Source organism: Cryptomeria japonica, chromosome 3 (genome assembly GCF_030272615.1).
Source record: "Cryptomeria japonica chromosome 3, Sugi_1.0, whole genome shotgun sequence".
In the NCBI taxonomy this organism is placed as follows: Eukaryota; Viridiplantae; Streptophyta; class Pinopsida; order Cupressales; family Cupressaceae; genus Cryptomeria; species Cryptomeria japonica.
In genome coordinates this window covers 394,707,311-394,732,083 of record NC_081407.1, presented here as the reverse complement: position 1 = coordinate 394,732,083, position 24,773 = coordinate 394,707,311, and the positions used below count along the sequence as shown (strand labels likewise).

The window sequence follows — 24,773 nt, the reverse complement described above, 5'->3', positions numbered from 1 at the left end:
TCCTTGAGTGTCAACATAAGAAAGACCAACTTAAACTTGTACTTCCAATACCAATGAATTACAATTTTTTTTGAATTTGATATAAAATCTTCCAACAAAATATTATACTTAAAAACCCAAATTAAAAAAATACCAACTTAATTTTATACTCATAAATTCAAAAAAAAAAGAAATATTTAATTTTGATATAAAACCCTCGAACACTAGTACAAATCCAAGAAACATAAAGTTCCCTCACTTCCCCAATTCCCAAAGGTAAAAGGAAATTAATTAATAAAAAATAGCGGTCCAAGGGATTCTGTGTAATGGTGAATGTTCACACTGCAGTCCAAATCGTTATACCTAGTAGTTTCGGCTTTTTTTATTCCTGTAAATTGCATTCCCAATTCCAAGACAAGAAATAGGAATTGATTTGCGATACTCTAAGCAGAAAACAGTGTTTCAGCAAGCACAGAGCAGAGGCAGAGAGCAAAATTTGACGGTGGGCCCGATGAATAACGTTTGCAATAACCTCGGCTTCAGACTCAGATTCGTGAGAAGCATATGCCCAAGTAGGTTTTCTACACATCTCTCCCCTCTCTTGTTTATGCAACTCCCAATACCCAATTACCAAATTCAATCCTCCCCCTCATGTTTAGCATTTTTATTGTTTTTCTCTTCTTCCGCAAAGTCGAAATCTAAATCCAATCATCAAAACAATCTCCGTCAGAGAACCCACGGTGAAAGAAGAAGCTCTCTGGGCAATGCCCATATGACTGGTGGGTTGAACCCCAAGGAAAGTGAAGCACAGTTTGAAAAATGGACACAAACACTGCAAAGGGGATTCCAGCCAGAAGATGTTGCAGAAGTTTTGAAGCAGCAAACGGACCTTGACCTTGCTTTTGATATTTTTCGGTGGGCTTCTCAGCAGAAAAGGTACAAACATACCCACTTAACATATCAACTCATGATCCAAAAACTATCTTCTGCACCCACATTACAAAAAATGGAGATTCTTATTGATGAAGTGATGGCTGGAGTTTGTGATGGTAGTGAGTCCCTGTTTAACACTGTTATTTTTGCCTGTATTCAAGCTGGGTGGCTGAGTAGGGCAATTAGTATGTATAGGCACATGTGGAATACCTCAGATTGTAAGCCTTCTCTCAAAACATACAACCTATTACTCAGCGCCCTTGTAAATAAAAAAAACAATAACAATTCTTATATAAGCCACATGCATATGCAGAATATGCGAGCTTTGTTCAAGCAAATGATAGATGGCAATGTTGCTCCTGATATTTTCACCCTAAATGTTATGATCAAAGGTTATGCCAAGTCCTTGCACATGAATGATGCTCTCAGAATCTTCCATCAGATGGACCTCTATGGATGCTCTCCAAATGCACACACTTACAATTATCTGATCACAGGACTCTGTTTGCAAAGTAGAACTATCAATGCCATGGAGATTTACCAGGAAATGATTGTTAAAGGGTTTGCTCCAACTAACATGGTTTATAATTCGCTGATTAACAGCCTGTCCCTTGCTGGGCAATTGGAGGAAGCAATTAGAATCCTCAGGGAAATGATAGACAAACTGGGAGTTCCAGAGTTTATTACATACAAGACACTTGTTGACGGACTTTGCAGAGAAGGCAAGGGGCAGGAGGCTAGAAAACTGCTGCAGGAGTTTCGTCAGAAGGATCGTTCTCTGGATGGGATTTCTTATAGGGAATTATTCAATCACTTGCATTCAAGGAGTGAAACTATGGACTGAAAGGGCCGGAAACTTCTCGGTGATTGAAATGCCCTTCTGAATGCATTGCCAATCTATTTTCCAGAGTAAAGCGCATGTTCAGGTGGAAGAAATAGCAGGTCAGTGGCTTGCACGATACTTTGTTGCATGACAAAAGTTTGGTCAGCCATCAAAGAAACTCCAATCTAGTCACCATGGCAAATTCTTGGAAAAGGGTTTTGATGCTAATGCCTATCCTAAATGGAAGGAAGCAAAACACATATATATTCTATGAGGGAAAGAGAGTCAAAAGCTCTGGGCTTTCCTAAACAATGGATATGGCGTTTAAAACAATATAATGTTTCAGGAATAGAGCCAGAGAAACGATAAGCTTATGGCCAATAATTTGAGTTTCATCCATTGTCAAAGTTTGACCCTCAGTTAATTGTTGCTGCTGTTGCTGGCTTGATGTAAAATTTTATGGTTTATTCTAATGCAGCAAACTGAAATGCCAAATACATTCTCTCAGAAGTACACAGATTATGTGGCAGACTCGGTAAGTACAAGCGTGTAATGGTTTTTTTGTTAGTTCTGTTTCACCTGGTAATTCAATTAGTATTGGATTGCTGTTTTCATTTTTCATTTATAGTGAATTGAGTGAATTGCTGGACGATCTTCTTTTCTTCTGTGTTTCATTGTACAATTAGCTATTGCTGTTATGTCACATTGCACTATCAACCTGAGTTAAATTTTTCATTTGTTTTTGTTGTTTATAACTAGGGAAGATGGGTTCGGATTGCCTTAAGGCAACATCCGAACCCATTTAGGACTGGGTCCTATCTTAAAGGGGTAGCGTGCCCCCAAGACAAGTCCAGCCCCATCCTCCACACCACTCTAAAAGCAACACGCCAATAAAGTAAATTGGCGCCAAAAAGGACTAAAGCCGACCTAGAATATATGGGTTAAAGACCCATATAAATAAAGGTTAAATTGCAAACACAAATACAATTCATTCATTCATGCAATCAGTGAATTAGGTCTGCAACTAAAGGTGCGAAATCACTAAAGAGGATTGTGCGAACTTATCCAAGAGGATATAGGGCATTTTGGTGCAGTCTTGAAGCATTTAAAAGGGCAGATCTGATATATAAAAGATCAGATCCGGAGAAGCAAGCTAAGTATTGTATTTGTGCCATAAGAGTGAATACATAATCTGACCTGTGGGTCTTTAATGCTGGGTTTTTCCTCCTTGGAGGTTTTCCAAGGGTATATGTGTTTGTCTCATGTTTCCTTGTTTCATTCTTGAGCTTACTTGATTATAGTTTACTAAATTACAACAAACTAATCAAATGTTACAAATCTGATTAATAAACTAGGGCATAATTAAATGTTACAAATCTGATTACTGATCTAGGGCACAAATTGAACATGGTATCAGAGCTAAGGTGTCACTAACTTCAGATTTTAGTAAATCATTTATTGCATATAGTTGCTGTTTGTTTTCAGATTAAAATGTCAGGTTTGAGGGCTGAAGATAGACTTGATGGAGCCCTTGATTTTGCTGCTTGGAAAGTCCGTATTCTATTGATCCTTGAAGAGAATGATCTACTGAAGTTCGTAGAAGAAGAAAGGCTATCCCCTCCAAAAGATGCTGAAGAGCTGAAGCAGTTCAAGAAAGACTCCCTCAAGGCTAGGAAGATTATAATTGAATCTGTCAAGAATCATCTTGTCACTGTCATATCAAAATTTGCGTCTGCCAGGGAAATGATCAAACACTTGGAAGGGATGTATGAAGTCAACAACCTCAGCAGGGCTCTTGCTCTAAGGCAGCAGCTTCTTCACATGAAAATGAAAGAAGAAGACTCAATCATAGCCTACTTCATGAAGATCAATGGACTAAAGGACAAGCTAAGTACTCTTGATTGCCAAATTTCGGATAAAGATCTTGTTATGATTGCATTAAATGGTCTACCTGATGAATGGGAACCATTCATTCGTAGCATTGGTGGAAGAGCCGATCGTCCCAACTTTGAGCGTCTTCAATCTCATTGCATTGAAGAGGAATCTTGAATTGAGGTAAGAGGAAAACTCAAGAACTCTCACAAAGATAATCATGTTCTCTTAGCTAAATCTAGGAAAGGTGGACATTGGAAGAAAGAAAAGAGAAGCAAAGATTTTAGATCCTCCTCCTATGATCCAAGGAAGAAGTCAAGAGATTCCTCTCACATTCGTTGCTTCAGATGCGATAAGTATGGTCACTATGCCAGAGATTGTCAGAATGATCCCAAGGAAAGGGAAGTCAATTTAAATGAAGTTGCCAAACAAAGTGAGGATTATCTTCTTATCTCTGCTCTATCTAGCAATTTTCCTACGGACAGTAATACTTGGATACTTGACAGTGGTGCCTCCAGACACATCTCAGGTTTTTGTGAGCATCTTTCAGATCTGATTGAAAAAGACACCAACCTTCATGTGGTAATCGGTGATGATGCTCGATACTCGGTAAAAGGTTCTGGTATTACCTCTTTAAAACTAGATTCTGGTATTACCTCTTTAAAACTAGATTCTGGTATTTCCTTACAACTCTATGATATTCTTTTTGTACCTGGTATTAAAAGAATTCTTATTTCCATTTCTGCCTTAGAAGATAAGGGTTTGCAAATAGCATTTTCTGAAGGGAAAGTACTTGCTTGGTCTAAGAAATCTAATTTCAAAACTGCTCGTGTTATTGGAAATAGATGTTATAGTTTATATAAGCTTGTAGCTATTTAATTCAAGCTCTCATCCATGAGGCCCCTGAATCATGCTAGCTATGGCATAGAAGACTTGGACATCTACACTTTCAAGCTCTTCCCACTCTCGGTAAAATGGTTAAAGGTATGCCTAAACTTAGTTTATCTCATGATGATGCTTGTAAAGGTTGTGCAATGGGTAAGAATGTAAAGAATCCTTTTCATAAAAGAGATAGTAGGGCTAAAGAAAAGTTGGAACTTATTCATTCAGATTTATGTGGTCCTATGTCTGTAGCATCTCCTAGCGGTTTCCTGTATTGTGTTATCTTCTAGATGATTTATCTAGGAAAACATGGATTTACTTTCTTAAATCTAAAGAGTCTGAGGAAGTCCTAAACAGATTTAAAGAATTCAAAGCTTTAGTTGAAAACACTACAGCAAATCGAATTAAATGTTTAAGGTCTGACAATGGAGGTGAATACACCTTAGGTAGTGTCTATGACTTTTGTGTTAAGGTAGGAGTTAAGAGGGAGTTCTGTGTTCCCTACAATCCTCAACAAAATGGAGTCGCTGTAAGAAAGAACAGGACCATTGTTGAAGCTGCAAGAGCCATGATCCATGATCAAGACCTGCAACCTTTTCTATGGGCGGAAGCATCCAAAACAACAGTTTACATTCAGATTAGATGTCCTCATCGTGCTCTAAAGGATGTAACTGCTGAAGAAGCCTTTACAGGAATCAAACCTGACATCAACCACCTAAGGATATTCGGGAGTCCGGTGTATGTTCATGTGCCTAAAGAAAAATGAACCAAGTTGGATCCCTCTGGAAAGAAAGGCATCTTAGTGGGATACAGTGAATCTTCCAAAGCCTTCAGGATCTACATTTCAGGTCAAAGGTATGTTGAGGTAAGTAGAGATGTAACTTTTGAAGAAGATATTGCTTTCAAAAGATCTAAAGGTTCATTATATGACAATAATGATATGGTGATTGAAAATCAAGATTCAATAGTTGATGCTAACCCTGAGATACAGGAGGAGTCCACTGACCTTCCGGATCAGGAAGTTCAGAATGACCCAACAGAACCCATGGACTCTACTGATATACCTCAGGATATTGTGGTCTGCAAGAAGAGACCACTTTGGGTTAGAAACACGATTCAAGATGCTGAAGGATTTGCTGCTCCCAGAGGAACCTTTAGAGATAGCAAGAGATTCCAAAATCACGCCAACTACATTTCTATGATATGCAATATCATTGAGTCTGAACCTCACAATGTTGAAGAAGCTATGTCCCATCATGCTTGGAAATCAGCCATGGATGAAGAGTATGGGTCTATCATCAAGAATGATGTCTGGGACATTGTACCCAGACCCAAAGGTAAGTCTGTTGTTTTTTCTAAATGGTTGTTTAAAATTAAGCATAATGCTGATGGTAGTATTGAAAAATACAAAGCTAGGTTTGTAGCTCGTGGTTTTTCTCAAAAGGAAGGAATAGATTATGAAGAAACTTTTGCTCCTGTTGCTAGATATACTTCTATTAGATCTATAATAGCTATTGCTGCAGCCAAAGGTTGGGAATTGCATCAAATGGACGTTAAGATTGCCTTCCTCAATGGTGTTATTGAGGAGGAAGTCTATATTGAGCAACCAGAAGGTTATGTAATCCATAAAAGAGATTCTCATGTTTGCAGGTTGAAGAAAGCCTTATATGGGCTCAAACAGGCTCCTCGTGCTTGGTATGAAAGAATTGATAAGTACTTACTAAGCTTAGGATTTCGTAAGAATGATGCTGATGCTAACATTTACTTAAAGATTTATAATGATGATATGCTTATTTTGGTTTTGTATGTGGATGATTTATTTCTCACTGGTGAAAATAAACTAATCATAAGATGTAAGAAAGAATTAGCCTCAAAATTTGAAACGAAGGATTTATGACTAATGCATTACTTCCTAGGGTTAGAAGTATGACAAAAATCCAATGAAATTTTTCTAAGTCAAGGAAAATATACTATTGATATTCTAAAAAGATTTAGAATGATGGATTGTAAACCCATGCATACTCCTATGGAATCTAACTTAAAGAAGTTAAGTGTTTCTGCAGCTAACTCTGATTTTGCAGATCCATCTGAGTACAGGCAGCAGATTGGATCCTTGATGTATCTAGTCAATACAAGGCCAGATATCTGTTAAGCTGTGAATGCCCTCAGTCAGTTCATGAGCTTGCCTAAACTTGTTCACCTGGTGGCTGCCAAGCACATTCTAAGATACCTGTGTGGCACTATTGGTTATGGGCTGAAATATTCACTTAATACTTCAATCTTCTTGGAAGGCTATTCAGACTCAGATTGGGTAGGAAGTGTCAAGGACAGGAAAAGTACTTCGGGTATCTGCTTCAACTTGGGCTCTTTAGTGATCTCTTGGGCATGTAGAAAGCAATCTTCCGTAGCATTGAGCACTGCAGAAGCTGAGTACATTGCAGCATCTGTTGCATCCAGAGAAGCAGTGTGGCTTCACAAACTCCTTGTTGGATTATTTGGTCAAGCTAGTGGTCCTACCACCATTCATTGTGATAATCAAAGCTGTATAAAGATGTCAGTAAATCCTGTGTTCCATGACTGGTCCAAACATGTGGAAATGCACTATCACTTCATTTGGGATATGGTGCAAAGAGGCGCCATTCAACTAAAGTACATTAGCACAGATGAACAGGTTGCGGACATCCTTACCAAACCCCTATCTAGGGTGAAGTTCGAATACTTCAAAGACAGACTTGGTATTGTGGAAAATGAAATCCTGATTGAGAGGGAGCTCCAATCTCAGTGACTCTATCTGCTGCGCTTTGATTATTCTTTGCTTGTGTGCAAGAATGAAAAGTATCCAATCTATGCTTGTGTGCTAGATGGAAAATTGTAATTATGTAAAGACCCACTTGTGTATTACACTTTCTATGCTTGTGTGCTAGAACCATCCTATGCTTGTATGCTAGGTGGGAGATGTAATTCTATGCTTGTGTGCTAGATGGAACTCTAAAGGTTTAGATTATGTATTCTCTTCTTCCCTAGTTAAGAGGGAGTGTTGTTTATAACTAGGGAAGATGGGTTCGGATTGCCTTAAGGCAACATCTGAACCCATTTAGGACTAGGTCCTATCTTAAAGGGGTAGCGTGCCCCAAGACAAGTCCGGCCCCATCCTCCACGCCACTCTAAAAGCAACACGCCAATAAAGTAAATTGGCGCCAAAAAGGACTAAAGCCGACCTAGGATATATGGGTTAAAGACCCATATAAATAAAGGTTAAATTGCAAACACAAATACAATTCATTCATTCATGCAATCAGCGAATTAGGTTTGCAACTAAAGGTGCAAAATCACTAAAGAGGATTGTGTGAACTTATCCAAGGATTGTGCGAACTTATCCAAGAGGATATAGGGCATTTTGGTGCAGTCTTGAAGCATTTAAAAGGGCAGATCTGATATATAAAAGATCAGATCCGGAGAAGCAAGCTAAGTATTGTATTTGTGCCATAAGAGTGAATACATAATTTGACCTGTGGGTCTTTAATGCTGGGTTTTTCCTCCTTGGAGGTTTTCATAGGGTATTTGTGTTTGTCTCTTGTTTCCTTGTTTCATTCTTGAGCTTACTTGATTATAGTTTACTGAATTACAACAAACTAATCAAATGTTACAAATCTGATTAATAAACTAGGGCATAATTAAATGTTACAAATCTGATTACTGATCTAGGACACAAATTGAACAGTTTTTGATTACGAAACAAACAGGTTTTGAAGGGACCCGAAACCCTTTAACAAAGATCTACATCAAAAAGCTGCATTGAAAAATACCCATTAAAACAACAGCCTAGAGACAACAAAAGACCATCAAAAAGCCAAAACCTAGCAAAGAGACAATAGAAAGGAAGAAGCTAGTACAAGTTTTTAAGGGCCTCCACGGCCTTAGTTTCCAGCTGAGTCATGTTTAGAGCAATTTTCTTAAGCTCCCGAATTTCTTGGTTGGCAGATTTCTTCTTCAAATTAGCTCTGGTTCTTTTACAAGGTCCAATCGTTTCCTCTTGTTTTTTGTCGAAGGCATCTACATCCATAGTAGTTCCTTCCTGATGGAGGGATTCAAGCTTTCCAACCATGGTGTTAAGGCTCTCAGCAGAATTCTTCACCACTTTATGACTGTAAGTGACCAAAGATATCAAATTCTCATTAACTTTCTAGAATTTAATCTCCATCTGACTCAATCTGCTCTCAAACTCTTTCTTGAGTTTATCTTCCAGTTTATGCATTGACTATTTAAACACAATACCAAAATTAGCCACGGAGGAAAACAATCATATGCTCATGGAACCCTTTTCCATGGAGGAAATCAAGGCGGCCACCTTTCAGTTGTATCCTAACAAAGCGCCTGGCTCTGATGGACTCCCTGCCAAGTTCTTTTAGAATTGTTGAGGCTTCATGGGGGATGGCATACATAAGATGGTCAAGGATGTTAGAAACAATGGCAAATTTGTAAAGGAGATCAATAACACAGTCATTGTATTGATACCAAAGAAAAATGATAGTAAAACTCTTAATGACTACCGTCCAATTTCATTATGTAACACCATCTATAAAATCGTCTCCAAAGCAATCTCCAACAGGCTAAAGAAAATATTGGGCAAACTGATATCTGACGAGTAAAATGGATTCATTTTGGGTAGGGAAATTGTAGACAACATCATATTGGTCTCTGAAACTATTCATTCCATTTCGTCCCAAAAAACAAAAGGGATGGGCCTCAAGCTTGATATCACCAAAGCATATGATAAGGTACGCTGGAAATTCCTAATCTCAATACTTGAAAAGTTTGGGTTCAATCCTAAATGGATAAAGCTCATCTATACATGTATCTCTACAATGAAATTTTCTATCATGACAAATGGTGCCTTATTTGGTTTCTTCAACGCCACCAACAGAATAAGGCAAGGCGACTTGATCTCGTTGTTTCTCTTTGTTCTCATGGCGGAGACCTTGGGTAGACACATTTAGAAACTTAGAGTTGCGTCTATTTGGAAGGGTATTAAGATTAAGGACAATTTGGACCCGATCACTCATTCACAATTCACGAATGACACCTTATTGTTTGGAATGGCGACCACATCAAAAGCAGAAGTAATAAAGGCAAACTTGAATTGCTATGCCCAAGCCTCGGGTCAGATTGTGAATAAGGACAAATCTGCCCTGTTTTTCTTCAACACCAAAAAGTCAAACCGAAAGAGAATTGTGGAGATACTCAGGATCAAGGTCTCTTGCTTGCCGACAAAGTACTTGGGCATCCCCCTTTTTGTTGGCAATTCCAAATCAGATTACTGGGAAGAAAATATAGACAAATGGAGCATCAACTCTGAAGCATGGTCCAATAAATGTCTATCACAGGTAGGCAGGATAATCATGATTATATCAATACCATCGGTGTTACCAATTTATGTAATGTCTTGTTTCAAATTGCCTAAAAGGTTGATTAATGCTTTTGAAAGTTTCATGAAAAGGTTCCTATGGGAAGGTGCTAAAAAAAGGCAGCGGATCCCGTTGAACCATTGGGATGTGGCATGGCAATCAAAACAAGATGGGGGTGTCGGATTAAGACAGATGGAAACTCAGAACATTGCCCTTGGGGCAAAACTAGCTTGGAAGATGTCCAAAGAACCAGAGAAATCTTGGTGTAAAATAATGAGGAAGAAGTATTTGGACAGTGAGGAACAGGAAAGAATCCTGACAATTGCCAATTCAAATGGTGGCTCGGCTACATGGAAATTTCTATGGGAATGCAGGCATGTTATAACATAACATATATCATGGAAGATCGATAATGGAAGGAAGGCTAAGTTCTAGACCGATTCATGGGATGGAGAAGATGCCATCATCAATGCATTTGATAACAAAGATTGGACTGAGGAGGTCGTGCGAACCAATGGCGAGTTTGTAAGAGACTACATCTTGGTAGAGGGGAGTTTCCTTCAAGCAAGATGGAAACCCGCGGAATCACTGAACATCCCCACCTGGGTGCAACATAAGTTGACAGAAATTATTAACAACAAAAGAATCTTGTTATTTGGGGAGGAAGATGCGGCCATTTGGTGCACTGCTAAGTCTAGCAAATACTCTGTAAAACTTGGCTACGCTTTACAAAGGAAACAGATAGAACAAAATTACTAGCCGGCAAGTCTATGTTGCCACCATAGTATTGCACCTAGAGCAAGGGCTTTTATGTGGATATCTCTCCATGGTAGGGTTCTGACCGAAGAAAGACTCAAAAAGTATGGAATAGTGGGTTCGAGCATTTGTCCTCTATGTTATGTTAATGTTGGGAATGGCTTTTTGAATCACTGAATTTGTCGGTATTAAAGAATGATACATTGGAGAGATTTATCATGAATTGGCCAATAAAGAAAAATAGATCTCTCTGGGGTGACATTTGGCCGATTGCAACTTTGTTGGTTTTATGGCAACTTTGGAAAGAAAGGAATAGACGGATTTTTAATCACAAAGCACTCATGATCAAGCAAATTATAGACAAAATTTTACACTGTATTTGTGAAGTGGCAAACGAAAAGGTGAAAAGGAAAAGGATAGAATATGTAAGTGAATGGGATGAGAAATTGAATTTGAAATGGCCTGGATTAAGACCTCATGGAGATTTTGTCAAGAATCTGATAAACGAAAAGGGGTAGTTTGGCATGCCCCTAAAAAAGGAAGATATAAACTCAGTTTTGATGGGGCATCAAAAGGCAACCCTGGTAAGGCTGGCATTGGAGGCATCATTAAAGATAGCGAAGAAAAATGTTTATGGGGCTATCACAGACCAATAGGTTGTGCTACTAATAACGAGGCAAAGCTGGAAGCACTAGATCAAGGACTAGATTTATGCATAAATAAGGGAATACACAATTTGGATATAGAAGGAGATTCACTGCTAACAATCAATGCAGTAGTAAGGGAGTCTATTCCAAACTAGAAGTTGACAAGATGGGTAAAGAATATTAAGGTTAAGTTGAGCCAAATTGAGAATTACAAAGTATCCCACGTTTATAGAGAAGCCAATGCAGCTGCTAACTACATGGCAAATCAAGGAGTATTCACTAGTCAAGACAGGGTAATTGATAACCTTTCAAAATGGCCTAGTCTGGAAAAGATTGTTGACATTGACCAATCGGGCGGATTCTCTTAGGATCGGTCAAGAAACGGATAGGATAGACTGTGAATGGGTCTTGATTGAATGGATCTTGGAGAGGTGGCTTGCCTAATATACTCGAATCTAGCGCTAACAAAGAGATTTGGTCTACTTTGAATCGCTGAATAGAGTTATGGCCGAGTACTTTGGCGGTGTTGGCAGTCCGAATCAGGCAAGGCATGACTACATGGCTGGTCATGAAAGGAAACAAAGCTGCTTTGGGGATCCTCAGCATTTCTCAAATTCGCAAGTGTTTGGGCCAAAATTTTCTAGACCCAATTGGGGTATTTAACCACACTTTGGATTTCAATTGAATAGGTGAGTGTTTAAATCCGGCAAGGGAGATTCTGGAGTTTTTCTGGGCAGTGGTATATCGGAGTTAAATCTTGAAGGGCCGTGGAGAATGGCGGGTACCAAGCACTTTAGTGTCACACGTATCTCCCGAGAGGAGGGCATTGATGAGCAGCTTGGGTGGCTATTTATCATTGAGGAAGACTATCTCTTGCCTGCAATTAAGAAAGTGATCGGATCGAGGACCTCTTCCCAGAACCACCCTCATGATGGTGTGCTGTTGGAGATATTATTCAAGAACGTGGTGCAAGCTACTGGCCTTGACTACAAGGCATCAAGATATGCCAATATACTGCTAAGGGAGGATCTCCGTGAGGCAGTCATTACGGCATCGGTCAAGATCAAAACTACGCCCAAACAACGCTACATCGTTGGGGTTTTTGATGCCGAGGCAATGGCTAAGAAAGGGAAAGTGGAGGAAGCCCTCAAGCTGTATCGTAAAGGTCTGGAAAACTACAACATGAATGTATTTGGTAACTACATTAGTTTGTATGGTGATCTGTTATCTGCCTCTCAGCTGGAGAGAGCTGATGTACTGGCTGAAGGGATCATCACCCTGGCTTGTTGGATGTACTAAGTTCTGTTTTCTGTTTTAATAAAATGGAATCTATCCCGTTTGGTAGAATGAACTTAAAAAAAAAAGAACAGTGGTAAAGTTTAACATTTTTAAAACTGCATATTGGAGGAAGATGGTGCATAGATTCGGGCTCAGCTGCCTCTGCAGAGAGGAGACACTGGAGGTACAGTGTGACAGATTGTTTGACATTGATACAGGTGGTCTTGAGGCGATATGCGGAATAGTGGAGGGAGCCCTGAGCGATGATAGGCACTGGTGCGATGGGCAGATTTACGAAATAATCTGTGTCTTCTGGTTGATGTGTTACCATCCAAGGAGGCATGTATCGAAAAATCGCAGGATTTGTCAGGGAGGTTGATGCAGATGCTGTGGGAAGTGCGGTCATGGAGGTGGAAGAGGAATGGCCCAGCATTCTGGGTCCCTTTTTTAACACTGCAGTTTATCTGTCGGATGTTGAATGCTTGGATTCGGAGGATGAAGAACAGGTTGCTGAAGTGGCCCTCAAAGCCAAGGAGGAGGAGTTCATGAATAACGCCTGGGAAGTGTTTTGTGTGGGTGTGAAGAATGATGACCAGGATCCATTCAAGCGAATGATGTGGATAGAGGAGGGTTGGCTCTCGGAGGGTAGCATCGATAGGGTGGCATTGATCGGGACTCAGGTTGCTACCATACTGAGGCTTTTATAATATGGCCTGCGAAGTTTTTTGTTATAATAGTCTATGTTATAGCTTTGTGTAAGTAGGGAGTTTTTTTTTTTTTTTTCTGTTAGTTGGACTATGATTGTAATATCTTTTCATATATAATATAGGGAGCTATCCCCATCAAAGATAGCACTTGTCTAAAAAAACAAACAACATTCTTTAAAACTGAACAAAAATTGAAATTAAAATTGCTTATACTGTTGGTACTGTAGCCAGTCTAAATTTTTTAGTGGAAGTAAGGCAATAGGTGTTGAGCACACTCAATACTGTCAACTAAATAGCAAAGTTAATTTCTCTTTAACCATTACAATGACAGGAAATCAGTCGTACAACTTCTTTATGTCCCTCTCAAGAAGTCTGCATTGTCAGTAGATCTGATCACTATATCTTTGCATGGATTTTTGTCTTCCTGCGACAAGGTTTCCTTATTAGTTATTTCCCTATGACTTTTCTTTGCTGCAGACTTATTTTATTTACTTGCCTTCCTTTTTTGCCTTATATTATGTTTTGCCCTAAGTTTTATGGCAGGAGACGTCAATTTCTGGTTGGGAGACTTTGGAGACAAGAGGAGACAGCAGCCAAAAGCACCCTATCATGGGGAAGTTTCCAGAGACGTGTCTCAAGGGGTAGGAGACGATTCTCCTGGTAACCATGGTTTTAACAATCATGTTGTTCAATCCTCATCAAAATGCAACAAGATTTGATCAGGAAATGGGTAATGACCAGGCATCCTGTTCCATCAGATGATGACCAGACGTGGCCTAAGCAAGTTATTCCCTATTACCATGCCAAACTCATTGAAATTTCACCAGTGGCTTTCAGCCTTCAGGTGTTTTCGCTTCGAGTTTTTCACCATGTAAGTGTTAATCCAATCCCTTTAGCAAGGCCAGGTCTTCCTTCCCTATATCCTCGACAGTATACATGGATATATTCTATTCTCGGTATATAAATCCCTGAAATGTGTATTCAAAATACTACACACCACCTGCCCACCACCTCCAAAACCTAGTATTACTAGAGTTGATATTCCCACTATTATCAAATTTCCACTGATAATTCTGTATTCAACTCCTACACCTCAAGCGACGACTCTGGTAACCACAGTCAGCAGAGGAATAGACACCTTCCACCAGGCGCCCAGGAAACCAGACCCTATGTTTTACAAAGAAGGAAAGAATGCATCCCCGACCTTGGATGACTTATTAAGGCCCATAGTGCCCTTATATGATCTCATAAGACGGTTGATAGCTTGAAACCATACAGAACATGTCCATGCAGGGAAATACAATGCAACACCCCTGCATAAAGGTCAGTCAGCACCAACTTCGTTCAAGCTCACACCTGAGTCAGCTACACTTTTCCACCAAGGTGGCATGATGTCATGCTAGAGGCAAATACCATTGATCCAAAAGCATAAAGACCCACTTGAAGGACATTAATTGACCAACAGACTTCTTGGGGATTGGTTCTTTCAAAGTCATTGTTTCATATAATCCCATTTTGGCAATAATTAGGAATTTTATGTTCATATTAAAGACTGGATAAAATATACAAAAAAATAAACCATGTTATATTGCAGATTATAGGTCTTCTGTTAATAAGTTGGTCTACATAGTTGTTATGTTAAACCTTTCTTGGTCTGTTTTTGGATCTGTTTGGTTGGGTTTGATGGAAAAATTCACGAGGTTTCATATTCACAATGTATTGCACTTATCAAAACATGTGGCCCCTTGTGATCCTTTTCAGAGCCTGGTGAAAGATGCGATTTTCTCGTTTTTTGTCATATAATAGTATTTGCACATTTTCAAAAAAATGAGACTGCAGAGATAGGCAAAGCATTTCATCTTTTACTGGATACTTTATATCTATCCATTAGTTTTGAAATTTTTTATCAGCAAAATGAACAGAAATAATATTAATTTCTGGCAAAACCCCGCAGAGTACATTACATTAAATGACAAGGTTTCTCTTAAATCATATGATAATGCATCATATGTTAATTATAGCCACCTTGTTTGCAGCATCCTTGTATGCAGGAGCCTCCTCAAAAAGAACTTTAAATTGAAATATTATGGCACAGATATCTGTATTGAAATGCCACGTGAATTTGCAAAGCTATTGAAGCTTTTTTCAACTAAACTCTGCATGAATACAAACGCTCTTTTGAATACTCTGCATGAATACAACTGCTCTTTGTGAGAAAATATGCATCAATTATATCCATATAACTGAACTTATTTCAATATGTGTTTTCTCCTTGTATCTGTACTAGGTGGCAACATGCTGTTCCTCCTCTTCAAGAGGAATTGCTGGGCGCCAGGTGGTACCACTGGGTCCATCCATGAGGGCAATGCCAATAACAGCTAGTTTTTTTCTAATCTTATCAGACTGCATAATTCTTAGCAGCCCTTGCATCTGACCTTTCTTTAATAACTTGCTCTAATTCATCTTCACTAAGACCTGCCCTTTTTAATGCCATTTCTTTTAACTGCAGCAAAACCTGGTATTGATGCAATTGTAATTGATTCAATTATGCACTGTGTCAACAGCTTAACTTACGGAAGCTAACTTATTTCTATTTTAACCTACCTCAGAACAGTTTGGACACGTCAATCCAAGAACACTCAAAATGGCCCTAACTTCCTCTTCCAAGGCCGCCAAAGATTCTATTCTTGACTTCTGTTTAATTTCCTGCACAATGTATCATGGATGAATTACTAAATGGGAAACATGTGGTGAAAGATCTTCAGGACTACATAATCAAATAAAACAGTAGGCAAAGACATGCATGTAAGCTGCATCTGTTGGATACTGAACAGAGTCTTGACAAGAGCTTCTTTACCTGTTTCATATCTTTAATGAGGAGCAAGATATAAAACTTTATTTATGCTTTCAAAATTGATATATATGTCCATAATCCGAACATCTCCTAAGAATGAGAAATCATTTGCATGCCTTAAAAGACAACTTTGAGGAGGAATGTGAACCTGGCGTGTAAACATTAGATCATTCATGATCCTCAATGGTTCAGATAGTGCGGCCAAAACAATATGAGCATGTAAATCATCAGACATTGAAGATGTAAAAGTAACACGTATTTTGTTGATGCAGTCAACAATATTGCTTGGGACAGGTTGACATATGTTTTCCCTGGCGGATCCAGAAAGACACTCCTCAGAATCTTTCAATGTCTGCAACCAATATGGGCACAATCAGTTAATATATTCATAAGGCAAAATTGTTAAGGAAAAAACTCCATTCGTCAAATTATTTAAGAAATATAATTAGAGAACAATTTTCCTGATTATCTTACTTGGTAGATATAAAAAATACGGTCTGATGCACTTTCCAGATGAGATTTTGAGTAGTTAACAGATCGGTAATGTGTGCCACTCAAAAACACTTGCAAAGCCAATGGATGATAAGATTCTAGAACTTGTCCAAAACTGATGATTACTAGATGAATAAAAATGCATACTTACATCTTAAACAATGTAATGGCATGTTGCTTAGAAATGAAGTGTAAAGAGGCCCAATAATTCTTCTTACCTCGCGAATTGTGAAAAAGTTGCCTAAGGATTTTGACATTTTCTCAGCATCAATTGTTACAAAGCCATTATGCATCCAATAACGTACACTACTCTCTTTACAAGCAGTACAGCTCTGAGCCAACTCATTTTCATGATGAGGAAATATGAGATCAACCCCTCCACCATGAATGTCAAAAGAGTAACCCAAATGTGTAGTACTCATTGCACTGCATTCTATATGCCAACCTGGTCGACCCTGACCCCATGGACTCTCCCAACAAGGTTCACGAGGCTTTGCACTCTAAATTCATCAAACCAATTCATAAATTATTATCTCAGGATTCTCAAACATTAATGACATATTAAAAAGTTTCTAAAAACCCTCTCCAATAAGAACACTAAGCGAAAAATTCCTAAGTTTTTAACCTCTCCAAATCCACTTACTTTCCATAAAGCAAAGTCAGCAGGATTTTGTTTCCGTGAATCCACTGCAACACGCTTTCCTGCTCGATTATCATCTAATTTGCGTCCTGACAAACGACCATATTCTGGATATTTGTCCACAGAAAAGTAGACATCGCCATTCTCCACCACATATGCATAACCATTTGTAAGGATCTGTCATGAGAGTAAAGAATTCCATCATCTGGATCTGAAGCTCACACTTAAACAGAGATTTATCAAATAATTGTAATTATAGTAAATCTAACTCTACTTCCTAAACATGCTAACTAAAATATTCAATTACATTTTGAATCGTCAAATACAAAATTGACTACTAAAAATATCTTGCAATAAATCATTTATTTAGTGCAAAAAGTTCCGAGTCTGATATGTTTCACTTTAAGAATTTCACTACTATTTGTATTGATATTTGAATCCACATCTCCTGTGATATGTTTCACTACTAATATCCAAATTAAAGCTTCTCTAAAGTAAATTATAAATCGAAAAGCACATCCCCCAATTTCTGAATCCCAGAAGTGGTAGAATAAATGTTTAATAAAATCTGAAATATAGGTCGACCTAAAAAAAATAAAACCCTATTGAGAGATGTGAGGTAGACAATGGTACAGAATAAACTATCTTTACTAAATAATACTTAGACCTCAATAGGCAGAGGTAATATGTAATCAAAGCATTAGCTCACATAGGATTTGGTTTCTATATTTCAATATTTCTTCATTCCAAAGAGGTTGATCCAAAGAAGCATTAGTCGGCAAAAAATCGTGACTGATTGCAATTAATTGCAAGCTGACATAGGGCATGATTTTTTCCCCAAAAAATCATGGAAAAATTGGTCAATGATTTTCCACCACTTTTTTGCATTTAAATCGTGCAAATAATCTGCTTGAAAAATCATAAAGAAACAGTAACCTATAAATGTGGAAAAACCTAAAAAGGCTACAAAACAGTGATAAAACCAGCGAATGTTCTATAAGTGATGTCGCTTAACGTCTTCACTGCATTCTTGGTCACATAAGAAGAGAAAATCGGTGGAAATTGGAGGGCTTTGTGGCAACATGACAGTCAGACATTACAGGTATTTTTCTGGAATCTCTTTCTTCTTCAGTGTGTTCATATGCAACCTATGTTATTATTAGTGTATATTTCTGGAATCTCTTTATTGAGTTTATCTTCCAGTTGGGAAATTCTGCTATCATAGTCTTTCTACATATCGCTTACTGTACCCACCGTTTTCTACATGGAGTCCACAATTGATTTTCTCTGGTCCACCGAACACTGTTCTGCAACTTGAATATCTTGTTTGCTATTAATTGCTTGGAGTTTCACATTGATGTCCTCAATTTCATGGAAAGCCCATTTAAACATCCTAAAGTTATCCACAGTAGCATTGCGGGCCATGGACAAGACATCATATGGGTTCTCCCTTTCCAAACTGAGAAAAGAGGAGTTGGCGTTGAGATCCTTTGGGAAGGGCAGTCTATCACTCTTGGAAGGGGCTGGGACAGACTTATCCGGGATAGAATTGTGGGATGGCTGAGAATCAGAGTTTGAAGTAGAAACAGGGGAAGCTCTGCCTCGTTTAGCTTTGTAACCAATCTTCAAAGAAAATTCAGACCCATAATCAGACTCTTCCATATCAATATTCCATTATTCCTCATCAGAGGAAAGGCTAACATGATCGTCTTCCTCAGACTCACTAAAACCTTCAGGAACCCTAGTTGAAGGAGAGGGCAGGGTTTTTATAGGTTCATGGATTAAGAAAAGAAAGCCCCCGTGAAGGATAGGGAATTTTTTGTTTTTTCTATGGTCCTTAATGCTAGCATTGATGGACGCCATCAGAAAGAAGGGGAAGGAAATCTTCACTTTGTGGCTAAAGTGATTAAGCAAAACAAAATGATGTCTGTAGGCCCTAGTGTATCTACCATCAAGGGTAACATATTTCATTAAAACAACAAGAACAAAGCGCCAAATAGATTTGATATTACCCGTGTCATAGCTACTTTTATCCACTTTGGCCAACTTTGCCCTCTCCTTCTCATTTCTGGGAAATCTTTTGATAGTGGCATCAGACATTTTCCTATCTCTGTAGAATTTCACGTCTTCCATTGACAAATTAGTTACCTCAGCAATTGGCTTCTCATCAATCTCCACCTTCCTACCCTCAATTTGGATTTTCTTATCCTTCAAACCCTTGGGCGAATTTCTTCGTGACATTAGCATGTGCTCCGTGCAATCTTTCGATAAATGGGGTAAGACCACCACAAGCCAAAATGTGCCATATCATTTTATTCTTCTTGAGCTCTTCACAGTTTAAGGGTTCAACCCTTTTCCTTTCTCCTCCCATGGCATCAACAATGGTTGTAGTGCGCAGGGCAGGACAATTCCAAAATGGGCCACAAAATACCTAGAAAGCGTGTGAAGCAACTAGAAATAACATAAGAATGACACACTAAATCATTAAAATCCGAGCCATCATATTAAGGAGTGACTTGATTATTTAATGTTATAGCTTGTCTCGCCTGTTCTAAATCATATAGCATCAAGGCGTTAACTTTGGCCGATAGACTATCACCAAGCCCCCACACTTTTTCATCATTACTCCTTACTCCCAAATTAGCAAAGTGGTCAGCCAAATTATTAGCTTCGTGATAGGCATGAGAAATATCAAGGTTTTGGAATGATTTTAATATATCCCTAGCTTTCTCAATCCAACTTTTGATGTTCCAAGAAGGTTTTTTGTTTTCCCATTAGGCATTGGATAATGTTGTTAGAGTCCCCCTCAAGCCATAAAGAATTAGCATTAATATTTTTAGCCAACATTAACCCATGGTAGGCAGCCACAGCTTCAGCAAGGTGGTTTGTTTGACATCCCAAGGGGAGTGCCAATACTTTTTTGTTATTATTTCTACCTTTGATTTCATTAATAAATTAACAAGTGGAATGTGTTTTGTTTCTTGATAATGGAGTAAATAAATGGGAAAATATTTTTCATTCTGAATTGAAGAATGTTTCACATTGAGTTTGGTCCTTCACAATCATTTTCCTTCATGGAATAATTTGAAATCAAGAATTCTTACAGCATGTTATATTCTGATCTCCCTATTGATTCATGTGAAACTTTGCAGGCTTCATGCCTGTTTAGAGTATTCAGTTGTCTGTAGTTCCTTTCTTTTGGATTTGCAAAATTTTTTTTTTTTTCAATAATTTTTATTATCAAAATATAATTTTTTTTTGATTTAAAGGTTATCTTTTGGGGTTTTTGCAGCATAAGAATAGAAATCTTTTCGAGAATAAAGGCAGTGAGAGCCAATTCAATATTTTGTTAGGTTTGAAAAGACAAATTTGATGACTACATGCCTTTTTTCCTCAAATCGAGTGTGCTTTCTTTTTTCTCCCTCAAGTAGAGTGTAGATCATTTTTTTGGCCTTGTAGGTTCTCAGTCTAGGGAGGAGGATGTTATATTTATGTCCACACTTATATGTCAGATGTAAAAGATTTTTTATTTTGTTACTGTACAAAAATAACAAATTTTGTATGTTTCCAGGCCCTTGCCTTCTGAGTTGTCCCAAGAAATTTGGGAGGTCTACCAAACACACATGAAACAGCTCTCCAATACCATTTATTTGATAAAAATATTACAATCGATGGATAAATTGATCCAGTTGCCTTCTCTGCTTGCACCACCCTTGACTAAACATTCCATTGTTTCTGGAGGCAACAGTATAGATTGGAGCATCACACTGTTGCCATAGCACTGCTTCTTGCTTCTCTGGTAACTGCAGCAAGATGAATTCTCTCATAGTTCCCTCAATTTTTACAATTTTGGATGGTTTCAAACTTGCACTGCTGGGAGAGTTAGCTTTGCATGGTTTTACATTTCTTCTCTAAGTTTTACTTTGTCCAGATCTACAATTTGAATAAAAGTTCAATTCTTAGGAGTTATATTGTGCATTATGTGTGCGTGTTTCATATTCACTTTCTGCACTCGGTTGGTTGATCATCACAACTAACCTAAATTTCACTTATATTTACAGCATATAAGATTATTTGGTTTAGTGTGTGGCCCTCTTCACTCCTGTCCCACTGGATTGTGGGTGAAGTTCGGATCAGAGATTGCTTCAATTATATCAAACGCATCAAAGGCATGTCAATGCCAAGAAATTACCATTGTCATCGGTGGATTTGAAAAAACGAAAGTTGTAGATATTCAAATTAGGACAGGCTACTCTATGTTGTCTTCTAATCCATTGCCTTACCTTGAAGGTGATTTTGAGAATTGATGGCTTAAATATAAGATAAAATTCGTAAGTACCATTTTTGGGAGGATATCTACATGTAACTTTTCTTATGATTCTGAAGGTTCAATGGCGTGAACTCCTTTATCTGCCTGTTTAAGAGAAATCAATCTGGTTCATGTTGACGTAGTGTATTTATTAGAGAAAAATGCTGCCTCTACATAAATAGTCAAGCAATCCATTAAATTGTGATAGACTCCATCAAAATCCTTTAACACATGAATTTTTGGAATTATTTCCCATATACCAACTTACTTAATCCTACCTAATGGTAAATATGCTGAAGTTGCAATTCAAATGGTGGTCTTGAGTTTCCTACATCAAGTACTCTCAACTGCATCATTGCAAAAGCTTACTGAGACTATGAGGTTGTCAAAGGTACTTTGTGCTTTAAATAAGGGGCACAGAATCGTTATTCATCGTTGCAGTGCAAAACCTAATATCACTCAATCTTTGGGTCAGATAAAAAGGCGAGGTAACATATTATCCACCATCTACATTTTGATTAAACTGCTGACAATGTCTAGCATAATGCAAGTGGTAAATTTAGGTGTCATATATGATGATATTTCTCTCATGTGAAGCCAAGAAATAAACATGATCATTATGCAACTTCACTCGTGTATCTTCAACAACTGGCATTCATCTTCCTCCCCTTATGTGTAGAAAATTTGAGTTCGAGTTCCATCCATGTTTGCCCCTGGGACAGCTTCAGGGTGGCATTGAGTTGATAGCACCAAACATTTGCACCAAGAATCACTAACAAAGTGAGCAGTGCAAAAAATGAATAGATTAAGAAAGAAATTGTGTATCACACTACCTGAGTATGAGCTCTAGGAAACCAACACATTCAAATATTTTGAAAAGATTTGCTTTTGGTTATTTTTTACCTTTGTTTTTACAGCTAATAAGGTGCATTTTTGCAAATTTAAAAGACAAGAATTAGAGGTCATTTATATTTAGGCAACGAAGAAAAGAAATTACTACGTGATTACGTATTCACTAGCCTAATCTCAGGCATTGAATTACATAATTTTTGAATCTTTGAGGCCAATTATGATTATGTTTATTAACATGGTGGTTAAAGCCAAAATAATGGCTTTAGAAGGAGGTGCCATGAAAATTGGGGCAACTTGCAATAAATCACTCATTGGTGTCCCACAAAGCTCATGGTAATATATATATATATATATTTAGAAGGAGGTGCCATGAAAACTGGGGCAACTTGCAATAAATCACTCATCAGTGTCCCACAAAGCCCATGGTAATATATATATATATATATATATATTTTTTTTTTGATTGTTAAATCGCAGGGATTTTTAGCCTCGCCTGCACCAGGAGAGGCCACAATGGGGACCTCTTCCCCGAACCCAACACTCCTACACCATTGCTCTTCCTACTCTCTCCATCTCTCCTCCTCTCCTTACAGTCTCCATTATCCACCCACTACACACCCTACTTTTTTTCTCTTTCTTCATCCCTTCCACCTTCCTCCATCCATTATTGCCTCCAACCTTCCTCCTTAGTCTTATACATCCTACTTTCCCAACTCCCTTCCCCATCTTCCTCCTCTATCCTCCTTGCTATTTGTTTCCTTCCCTTTGTTCATCCTTCCTCGACCTCCTCTCTGACTCGTTGTACTCCAACTTCTCCATCTGCCCTCCACCACCTCCACCACTTCATTTGCTCACCTCCCCGACACCACCACCCACCAATCCTTCCTCTATACTTTTGACTCCTTCCCTAAGTTCTCCCTCTACTTGTCTCCATCCAACTACCTCCCGCCAACTCCTACATCCCCGACTATCTCCCTCTTCTCCAATCCTCCACCTGCGCTTTCCGACTCACTCCCGACGCGTCATCTCTTTAGCTCCCATGCATCTGAGCGTCCACCAGTACCCCTCGCGGGCCTCTGTGCCTTCCTTCTGCATACATTCTTCAAGGGTGACCAACAGCAACTGCACTACCCACGTCCAACCATCGATCTTCTACATCCATGCGGGCACCACCATCACCCTCGCAATGCCAACATCCTGCAAGGCAAACCAAGCGGTCTCTAAGAGTCTCGAACTCGAGACCACCGTGTAAACACGGCTCGCAACAACCGTTGGGCTGCGGGGACATCCCCCCCTGTGGTAATATATTTTAAAGTTGATAAGCACAACAATTATATTTGCAGGAAATAACACTTGAAAAATCAAATACTTAAGTGTTTTGAAGTTACAAATACAAAGGGATTTGTTAACAAAGGAGTCACATTTGGAATGTCATCATATTGAATAGAGAGAACTTCTTAAGAGAAGAAGAGATTGCATTCTTAAATAACTCCATTTGTGTAGTTGATGGCATTCATCATAAGAATACCACAAATTCAATACAACATTTATTGTGGAATACTGCTGACTCTTGAAGATATACAATAAAGTCTTACAATAAAGTCTTAGTTGCTCTATAAAGAATCTGTAAAAAATACATGGATAATTTTATTGGAAATTAAAGAACATTTCCTTTCCATATTCAAAGTCTGTGTAGTGCATTTTGATGCCATTGCCAAAGGAGAAACACCGAAAATGATGCATATGAAGTAAGATACTATCAAATTACTAAGCTGTACAATGTCGCCAAAATTAATGTTAACAAATAGAACACAATTACTGTGCTACTTTTACAATGTTCTCCATGAAAAACATGAAATCTTACCTTTCTTGCATGCATTCTACCAGGTAACTTGAGAGGCCTCATTTTATTGGATCAGTGATCTCAGTCAAATTTCAAATTTTTTTGTTGCCTATGGCATCATCCAAAAGCCTTGTTTTATTTTAAGAAAAACATATATCTGGACTTGGTCACCTTAAAGGCTAAGTTCTTGTCTTCATGGCCTCAACTAGTATGTTGGAAAACCAGATTGCTACATAATCTTATATATTATTAATCTTTGTGCAATTGCAATTTATCACCTTTGTGGAGGTGTTGCATATAATTGTGACATTTATTAATGTCACCTTTGTGGAGGTATTTTATATAATTGTCACATTCATTCCTTATGATTGGTAAACAATTAGCTAATACAAATCTAGGTAATATCAACCAAAATTTCGTTCTTAAACCGCCTAAAATATTATTTTCACATCTATACAAGGCACTCTTAGGATTTTCATTTTACAGTCAAGGAGCTCCAGC

The 24,773-nt window shown here is 38.3% G+C and overlaps 1 protein-coding gene and 1 pseudogene across 2 annotated transcripts; one reads left to right on the top strand and one right to left on the bottom strand.

Moving 5' to 3' along the window:
* The first annotated feature begins 247 nt into the window (after nucleotides 1-247).
* LOC131047872 (pentatricopeptide repeat-containing protein At2g27800, mitochondrial) lies at nucleotides 248-21,623 on the top strand. 2 transcript variants are annotated; one of them, XR_009106298.2, is made up of 2 exons: nucleotides 248-2,270; nucleotides 21,330-21,623. XR_009106298.2 is itself a non-coding variant. In XM_057981669.2 (2 exons), exon 2 carries the CDS (start codon nucleotides 752-754, stop codon nucleotides 1,754-1,756), a length of 1,005 nt encoding a protein of 334 aa, XP_057837652.2. In that variant the 5' UTR covers nucleotides 248-551; nucleotides 710-751; the 3' UTR covers nucleotides 1,757-2,356. The 2 variants fall into 2 exon arrangements, 1 of the variants encoding a protein (XP_057837652.2); XM_057981669.2 differs by lacking the exon at nucleotides 21,330-21,623 and having other exon boundaries at nucleotides 248-551; nucleotides 710-2,356.
* On the bottom strand, nucleotides 15,207-18,930 carry LOC131047922 (cysteine--tRNA ligase, chloroplastic/mitochondrial-like; annotated as a pseudogene).
* Nucleotides 21,624-24,773: the final 3,150 nt, after the last annotated feature.

What these genes read in the sequence shown, in the direction of transcription:
- LOC131047872 (XM_057981669.2), top strand. Translation starts at nt 752, where the DNA reads ATGACTGGTGGGTTGAACCCCAAGGAAAGTGAAGCACAGTTTGAAAAA.